Source organism: Trachurus trachurus (assembly GCF_905171665.1).
Source record: "Trachurus trachurus genome assembly, chromosome: 2".
Lineage (NCBI taxonomy): Eukaryota > Metazoa > Chordata > Actinopteri > Carangiformes > Carangidae > Trachurus > Trachurus trachurus.
In genome coordinates, this window is record NC_139914.1 from 5,076,470 (window position 1) to 5,085,705 (window position 9,236).

At 43.4% G+C, this 9,236-nt stretch overlaps 1 protein-coding gene across 2 annotated transcripts; it reads left to right on the top strand.

Moving 5' to 3' along the window:
* Nucleotides 1-1,457: 1,457 nt before the first annotated feature.
* Nucleotides 1,458-8,996, top strand: LOC310995858 (metalloreductase STEAP3-like). 2 transcript variants are annotated; one of them, XM_083985025.1, is made up of 6 exons: nucleotides 1,458-1,461; nucleotides 2,339-2,594; nucleotides 3,026-3,292; nucleotides 3,919-4,446; nucleotides 5,373-5,537; nucleotides 7,095-8,996. In XM_083985025.1, exons 2-6 carry the CDS (start codon nucleotides 2,355-2,357, stop codon nucleotides 7,380-7,382), a joined length of 1,488 nt encoding a protein of 495 aa, XP_083841151.1. In that variant the 5' UTR covers nucleotides 1,458-1,461; nucleotides 2,339-2,354; the 3' UTR covers nucleotides 7,383-8,996. The 2 variants fall into 2 exon arrangements, with proteins under 2 accessions (XP_083841151.1, XP_083841150.1); XM_083985024.1 differs by lacking the exon at nucleotides 1,458-1,461 and having other exon boundaries at nucleotides 2,338-2,594.
* The last annotated feature ends 240 nt before the right edge of the window (nucleotides 8,997-9,236 follow it).

The window sequence follows — 9,236 nt, forward strand, 5'->3', positions numbered from 1 at the left end:
CCTGTCAGATGTTTACATGGCTGTACCTGTCCGCCTGCGGCTAACCATTCATGACCTCGCCTTTTATACTTGCCTGCCACAGTGTTTCACATCCGACCCATTTACACAGATTACACGTGTTTGCCTTCATTATGTGGACTTGTTGCATGTTGGCTTCTTGTTTATTAGAGCTCTATAACAGCAGAATATGTTAATGGACCCTCGTTGGTTTAACATTTTCACTCCAGATCCGTGTACACAGCTGAAATGTGTCCACAGTGAAGTTCAGTTGATTTGTCTTTGGAGATAAATGGGAAACAGCACAGTGAGACACCACTAATCAATAACTGTAAATGAAGGATCTCAAACTCCGATGCGTGTGTCAAGGACTGTGACCTTAAACATTGTAAACAAACATGGCCAAGAGAGAGTTGGAGAGAGAGCATGCATTTTGTGTGTGTGTGTATGTGTGTGTTGGCGTGTGGTGGTGACACTGATGCTGCACTCCGAGCCAGGGGGGCTTCAACCTTTTGCAAGTGGCAAAGGCAGACATGATGAAGTCATGTTGACAGTGTGTAACCCGCAGTCAGACATCTTTTTAACACAATTTTGCTTTTGCCTTTATCGCTCTAATCCCAAGGCCGGCGTATCATAAACACAAGTTCTGAATCTACTCTTAAAAAACATACAGGCAGTTAAGCTGTAGCCCTAAAACTGCAGCTCTGCTCGTCATGCAAATGTTTCCACTGAGGTTATTACAGTTATTATTATTACATTATTATTATTACTACAATTGAATGGTTTTATTTCATCACACCTAGCCCACCTTAATTTTAGAGACAGAAGCAGTTCTTCTATAAGTGTTTGCACAAAAACTGTATTGTCACTTGTGTCTCTTGATTTTTCAAGTTTGACCTTTGACCTAATACAGCAGTGTGTATTTTATAAGGTATTCTTCGAGTTCTGGTTGTTTCAGGGTCAATGCTTCAGTTGTTGTTGTTGCTTCTTGACCCTGAACCAGCCAGTTACTGAGTCTCAACGAAGCCAAATCACTGCATGGGAATTTCTTTCATTTTATTTTTTGGCCTCCTCTTGTTTCCATACCTTTTTATTTCACACTGTGTGAAAGTCTGTTTATTGTTTAGTTTAGTTTATTAGTTTAATAAGGGACAAGGAAAAAATGAAAAGATGGTTGATGATGGAAAAGATGGCACCAGATTTAGCTCCCAGCTAATTTCCATCTCCTACATATCTCCATCTTTTCTTTTTTTCTTCCTTCTTATCTGGTAAATACATTAGGTTCATTTTTCTTATTGTAATTTGCACTAGAGATTGAAGTTGTGCGTTTAGCAGATATAAAGCCAGCACGTTGTTTTGCCTTTATCTTGACCTGACACGTGGAGGCGTGGCCGGGGCGTGGCTTTGGCCGTTGCGTCATCTGATCAGGAAGGAGCGCTGGAGAGCACGGAGAGCGGAGAAGCGGTGAGTAACTAACCTGGAAGAAGTTAAAAACGTCGCTACAGAAACAAACAGAAGCTGAACAAAGTCACCTGAACACGTGTTTTTTAAATCTCAACTCACCACTCGGTCTGTTTCCGTCGCCGTGTGTTAAAGAGGGAAACTTTACGCGGATGTGAAGTTTCCACGAGTTCAGCCAAGGACAACAAGCAAGGTGGCTTCAGCCCGCGCTGATATCTGAGGCCACGGTCCGCGTGGATACCTGGCGGTTTAATATTCAATCACCTGTCGGTCACTTTTAATAAGTGTTGAAACATAACTATAAACTGTTCCTGAGCTGTGGTGCCTTCCTGGTGTATTCGGCATAGCTCCTCCTGAATGATCACCTTAGCTATAGAGCTCATCTAACCCGTATCCAAGCGGAGCCTATAGGTCGTGTTTATGTTTTAATGTGCATAGAAATAATATGATTATCAATATGTCTCTCATTCCCTCGGGTTAGCCGCGTGTGTAGCTGTCACTGGAGTTGAGGTAACCGCTCGTACAGAGAAACAGATGTAGGACATGTCAATTGAGACAGAGAGATAATAGGAAGCCCAGTTCTGTGATCTAAAGAAGGAGCAGACTATTGCCAAGTGGAAATATATCAGATAAATTAACCTAAATGTGCTGCACATGAATGCTCCTCCTCTATTGTTTTTATTCTAGGTCCAATGCTGGATGAAATCTCTTTCACCACCTTGATTTAAGTGTAACACCTGGACAGCTGTTTCCTCTTCATTCTCCTGTACTGTGTGTGTCTTAGATTAAGGAAGTAGTAACATCATATATAGGCTACCTCATATGGATGTCAGTAATCACAATCTAACACCAGGACTGTGTGTGTGTCGTCCCTCTGCAGCTTTGTCAGCGCCATTATGCCTGATGAGATGTGGAAACCTCTGATCCGAAGCCGAGGCGAAGGAGGAGGAGGAGGAGGACGCTTCAGTCATCTTGAAGCTTCTGTGACAGAGCCCGGCGCCCCGGTGATCGGCATCCTGGGTACGGGCGACTTCTCCCGCTCGCTGGCCAGGAGGCTGGTGGCCTCCGGGTACCAAGTGGTGGTGGGAAGTCGAACCCCTAAACGCTCTGTGGCTTTGTTCCCTGAAGAGGCTGAGGTACAGTAACACACACTTTACCCTCTCCACCGTGTAATTGGTGTTTTTGTTTCGCTCCTCAAGGTGATAATTATATTTTACTGAGCCCTTCCCCACTGAAGATAATCACCGTTGCTATTATTCTGAATACAAAACTACTAGATACTCAGATGAAGGCTGTGGTGTGGGAACAGAGTGAAGCAGTTAATCCATCATTTTTAAGATTTCCCCCTTCTGTGTCATCAGTGTGTGAGTTTATGTCAATTTCAGCATAAAAGTCATTCCCTCAACTGGATGTTTAATAATTTACTGGCAGTGTGTTTTACAGCCTTTGTCTATTTATGACGCCCAACTGCATATCATCATTTTAATGTGATTCTTATAAACGTGTATCTACTGCTCTGAATGTAGATGACGACCTTACGGTTCTGTTTCATGTCTTTGTCTTCCAGGTGACCTCCCAGATGGAGGCGGCCAGTCAGGCCGACCTGGTGTTTGTGGCCGTGTTCCCCGAGCACCACTCCACGCTGGTGGAGTTAAAACCAGCGCTGGCTGGGAAGACGCTGGTGGACGTCAGCAATAGTTTACAGATTAAGAGAGGGGGGCCTTCAAATGCAGAACAGCTGGCCGATATGTTTCCAGAAAGTTCTGTAGTCAAAGGGTTTAACACCATATCGGCCTGGACGCTGCAGCTAGGGCCGCGGGATGGAAGCAGGCAGGTACGAGATGCTTTTTTTTGTTATTAAACTTTTTATTTATTTGAAGACAAAAAAAGACAGCACATACATGTATATCTCATAAAGAGCCATCATCAAAGCTTACACAGAAAGAAAACAGGTCAAAAAGGAAAGGTAAGGAAAAAAAAGAAAATGCAAATAAAAACTGATAATTACAAAACAACAATAATAACCACAATATTAATGGGTTTATCTGCCCCATATTCACCCCTCTTTGTCCATGTTTTCTTCCCTGAACAGTGGCTTGTTGTGGGGTGACAATAGCGATGACAAAAGCAACAGTAACTGAAATAATAATAATAGCAAATAGAATAAAGATAGCTTGCTGCATACATGTATAGCACTGACTAATAATAGTGTCATTACTACACCATAAACAGAAAACAGAACCAGGTGAGTGGAGTCAAAAAAAAAAAAACTTAACCAGCATCTTGCCTATCAATTGCTAGATAGTTGGTCCAAACTTTCCAGTAACTTTCAAACGTATCTTGTTCCAGCTTCAGATGCGAGATACTTTTTGATTTGAAAATGTGTCCAGATTTAAGGAGTAAGTCAGAGAGGAACGATTCCAGTGGCCACCTCTGAACTCTTCTGTCTTCTGTCCTCAGGTTTTCCTTTGCAGTGACAACCACAAGGCCAAGAGCTCAGTGATGCAGCTGTGTCGCAGGATGGGTTTCATCCCCGTGGACATGGGCCTCCTCTCCTCTTCTCTGGAGATTGAAAACCTCCCGCTCCACCTGTTTCCCTCCTGGCGACTTCCCATCATCTGCACCGCGTCGCTGTTCGTCATCTTCTACCTGTACAACTTCGCCCGTGACGTCCTGCAGCCCTACGTCACAGAGAAGAAGAGCGTTTTCTACAAAATGCCCATCGAGACCGTCAACGTCACCCTCCCCTCCGTGGCCCTGGTGATGTTGGCGCTGGTCTACCTGCCGGGTTTGTGCGCTGCTGCGCTCCAGCTGTGGTGGGGCACCAAGTACAACCGTTTCCCTGGCTGGCTGGACCGGTGGCTGACCAACAGGAAGCAGTTCGGCCTCTGTAGCTTCCTATGCGCAGTCCTGCACGCCATCTACAGCCTGTCTCTGCCAATGAGGAAGTCTGCTCGCTACAAACTGATCAAAGAGGCTTTGAAACAGGTGAGAGGATCAGTTAAAATCACAATATCCAGTCTTGTAATGCTAAAAAAAGAAAAAAAAAGATTCAGTCCACTCTGATATTTGCAATTTGCTCCTTTGACTAAAATATTCAGAGTAAATGACTCAGAAATGACCTTAGAGAAATGAGCATGAGGATGATTATCCAATGTTGTGTCGATCCAGTTACTCTGCTGTTACTCTGTACACTCATCCTTTTTACTTCATGGAGCCTGGACTCTTATATATTACCGTACTGTACTCTCCGTTATAGCAGCAACTCAGCTCTTACTGTAACTCAAACTACAAGAGAAAAAACAAACACCAGGTTTTAAATTGAGTTGAAAATCATTATCAGTCTTCTCTAAAGCCTTGAATGGTTTGGGCGAAGAGCTGCAGCACTGACCTCATCGGCTCCTCACACTCAAGGACACACAACCTCAGTTAGACAGAAAATAAAATGCTCCAGATTTCCAAGAAGGGGTTGACCATGCTAACACCACTTCACCTTCAGTTGTGTGTTAAAACCCACCTGTTTAGATCAGCCTTTAACAGACATTATCACAAATTAGACATAATCATTTTACTTTTATTGGATAATTCAGTTATTCTCACCCTTTCTAAGAAGCTTTGCAATGATGTCAAGGAAATAAAGCTCTCTTTATGAAGTTAAACCAACACCTGGTGAGAGAATTTGAACAAAATAATTAAATCCCAGATTACACAAAGAGTTGAGGTGTTGAGGTGCTCAGTTTCTGGTCACAAATGACTGTCATGCTGTGAATGAATGAATGCTGTTTCCATGTCAGTGTTTACACAACAGCCTGGTGCATCCTAAATGAAATCTCTGGATCTGAGTCTACTCTGCACACACTGATGATGATGATGATGATGATGATAACGATGTGTGTGTGTGTGTCCTTCTCCAGATGAAGGAGGGCGCGGAGGACCCGTGGGTTGATGAGGAGGTGTGGAGGATGGAGCTGTACGTCTCTGTGGGCATCATGGCCCTCGGGCTGCTCTCTCTGCTGGCCATCACCTCGCTGCCCTCAGTGGCCAACACTGTCAACTGGAGGGAGTTCAGCTTCATACAGGTACACACACACACTGCACACACAATACACGCACACACACACACACTACGGTTCCCATTCTTTCATACTGTACAGGGAAAACGACAAACAGGTTTCAGACTGACTGAGTGATGGACAAACACACATTTAGCTGGACACAGGCTGGTATCTGGCTGATGTGTCGACAGCTGCAACCTAAATGAGTGTCTCCTATATTATATGCTCATATAGACACATGCACACAAGCGCGCACACACACACACACACTGCGACTCCCAAGTGTTTAGTGTTTGTCCTCCTGCAGCTGCCCCAGATTTGGTGTTGGGCTGTGGGAGAGCCATCAGGAGTGACTGTGACTCACTCCCCCTCCTCCCGTCTCCCCCTCCTTTTCCCTAGTACTTGAGGTCCGTCTGAATGTTTTTTTTTCTCCTCCTCCCCTCTTCCCCTTTCATCTTTTCCGTAATCCGGTGGCCGTCAGATTAGTCATGTCCCGACAGCCTGAGCGATGAAAGGCATCTCTCTTGCCCCGGCACATCTCCTCTTGCCCACAGCTGCAGGACAGTGTGTTCACGACGATGAGCGCTGTTTACTCTCTCTGCCTGTGTGTGTGTTGACGAGGCAAGAGTGTGCACACTCAGAGAGAGAGAGAGAGAGAGTTGTCTGAGCATCACTTTCATTCAGGATCCACCAATTACACACTGAGGTCCAGCCTGAGCCCCCGAAGGCAGAGCATGGTCCACCTGACCTACGTGTTCTCACTGAGTTGACGCTGCTGGTGGGGATCAGACTGAAACTGGCCTTCTTTTAGAAAACACAGCACATATCAACATTTGAGCGAGAGAGAGAGCAGCTGTAAAACCTGATGTTCAACTAATTCAGTGAAGACACAGTCACACAGTGTCGTGGCCATAAACAAACACAGAGAACAGAAACCTCTTCCTGTCAAGTTTCCCCATGTGAGTTCATGAAGATGTCAGATGATGTCACCATGTTACCTTTAAGTACAGGGGATTTCATGCTGACATTGATTAATTTATATAGCTTTTTTCTTCCTATGGATAACACATTATAAACACAATGGAAAGAAGTACACTTGCACTTCAGCTAGAAAAACATCTACTGTATGATGATGTACAGACTGAAAAGAGTCCTTGGTCTCGCTCTTCATTTTCCTGCAGACTTTCAATCCTTTCTAACTGCGAGGCTGTTTCTCTCTAATTTGCTGGGTTATTTTTTATTTTTTTTAAATAGGCTATAATGATCCACTCTACAGTCTATGCATTTGTGTGGAGGCTGTTTTTAAAGCCCTGGTCTCTACCAGAGTTGACCTTGGGAAGGTTTTGTAATTAGTGGGCCCTGGAGGAGCTTTGTGTGGCACACTGATGAGCACGAGGTCGGTGTGTGTTTCCTCAGTCTGCTCCAGGCTCCAGCACAGTGAGCTAATGTCCTGGACTGGCTGAACCGAGGAGACACACTGCAAGGACCACTTTCTCTTTTTTCTACATGAATATGATTATTGTGCTGGTAATTTCACCACAGTGACATCTCCCGTCTCCCCCCCTCCTCCCCCCACTGCAGTCCACACTAGGTTACTGCGCCTTGTCCATGGCCACGCTGCACACGCTGCTCTTTGGCTGGAACCGTGCCTTCGACCCGGCGCAGTACCGCTTCTGCCTGCCCCCGACCTTCGTCCTGGTCCTGATCCTCCCTCTGGCGGTTCTGCTGGGCCGCCTGGCTCTCTTCGTGCCCTGCTTGGCCGGGCGGCTCCGTCAGATCCGCCGCGGCTGGGAGAGGAGCCGGCACATCCGCTTCATCCTGCCCAGCGACGACTGCCACGGCGGGCTGGAGGACATCAGCAATGTGTGAAAAACGCCTCGTTAGACGTGTGAATGAAGGTCCCAGACAAAGAGGTGCAAAGTGTGTGAACATCATGCTCGGCAGAACTCACACAGAAGATTTTCACGAGGAGTTTATTACAGACGTGTCTTGTGTTATATGATACTAGCTGGTAGTTTAGAGATACGTGACCAAGACAGTGGTCAGGCCTTTTGCACTATGCATTCAAATCATCAGTATTTAGTTTCTCCTTTTACTTTGTACTTTAATTTATTATTTCCTGTTCACAAACAAGCCAGAGCTGAAGAAAAGTATATGTTTGTGGTTTAATATATGCAAAAACAGTTCCAACTGTTACACGTCTAATGAACCTGCTGAAGACAGCGCATGAGGAGTCGGGTTTATTTTACTATGATCGTCACAAACACACGCGGCCTCTCTCATGGTCGACATGTCCTCATCACACATTTTTCAGTCTTCAGTGCCAATGGAACTGTTTTGTCAAACAAAATGAAAACAGGTTATTTTATCCGATGGGGACTGTTTAAAAAACCTTGGGGCTAAAGCTCATTCTCTTTCTCTCCAGAGCACTCATCTTCAAAAGCAACTGTAATGAAAATCTATGAGATCAGTCAAATTGTTCCCTAAATAGCTAAAAGAGACAGTGCATGAAGGATTTAACTTAATATCCAAATTAAATGATAAAATATATTACCATTCATTTGCTTTATATCACATTTGGTTTTATGGTTACGGTACATAAAAATGATATGCATGTATTTCCAAACAGCCACAGTCAGCATGTTTCATCTCACTACATTGATTTGTTGGATGCAATGCTTCTCTATAGACTATCACTATAGACACATGCATAACTGCACTTCTGTGATGATGCAGAGTAAAGTAAGCCTGTATAGGCAAATAGAAAAACAGAACACTCCAACTCTCAAGTTATAATAACTTAATTTCTTTCTCTTAAGATGATGATTTATCTATTTTCATTTAGATATTATGAGAAACACAATGACCTATGCCATAAAAAAACATATTTTTAATGTAAATGTTTTCATCTTCCATAGTAAATCTAACATGTGGCAATGTTGTATGAAAGTAGAAATATATTGATTCCCTCCTCTCAGCAAATATAAATATTTCAATAGTTGCCTTATTTTTCTGACCACACCCCCAGATTGTTTCCATACTCTCTCTCAGGTGTCATAATGAGTCTGAAGCAGTTGGTTGTTACACTGATATCGACAAACAACTGTGCAGACTTTTATAACTCTACTCCTTTTTCCCTTTTTTATATGTCATTGATTTTTTGTTATTTAGTGTTGTACTAATCTAATAAGTTGGTTGGTATTTAATTTGCTGTTACAGAACTTTGTTGTTTCCACAATGAGCTTAAGACACAGCTTGCTGCTGTTTTGTGATCTCAGCAGTTTTCATTGTTTGATGTTTATACTTTTGATGTTCTTGCCAAAGATGATCCTGTTACCTGATGAAGATGTTTTCTGAATTGATTTTAACATGTTACAGTCGTGTACTGAAATTTAAGGTAGTCTCTATTACCACAAATCAATGAATGTAAAGATTTGCAATGGAAACGATTAGAACATTGAATAAAGCATTTTTCTAACTATTGTTTTCACTACTAAACACAGGTTTCTGCTTATGTGTTAACCCTCCGAGTATATTTATCAGCTTCATCAGAAAGCAGACATTAAACATAACTGTTTTTAATATTAAAGGTCTGACTGATATCCACTAAGTAAAAGCCAAAATTACCCAAAGTGTGCCCCAGCGACCAGCCCGTCATTTCATTAAATGTTCGGATGCTGCCATCTTGTGGTGATTGAGTAGTATATCTCTGGTCACCACAAG

Excerpts from the sequence above, each read along its gene's own strand:
- LOC310995858 (XM_083985025.1), top strand. The coding sequence starts at position 2,355 with ATGCCTGATGAGATGTGGAAACCTCTGATCCGAAGCCGAGGCGAAGGA. Across the intron at positions 3,293-3,918 it reads CGCGGGATGGAAGCAGGCAG|GTTTTCCTTTGCAGTGACAA; the intron begins GTACGAGATGCT and ends TTCTGTCCTCAG. Across the intron at positions 4,447-5,372 it reads TCAAAGAGGCTTTGAAACAG|ATGAAGGAGGGCGCGGAGGA; the intron begins GTGAGAGGATCA and ends GTCCTTCTCCAG.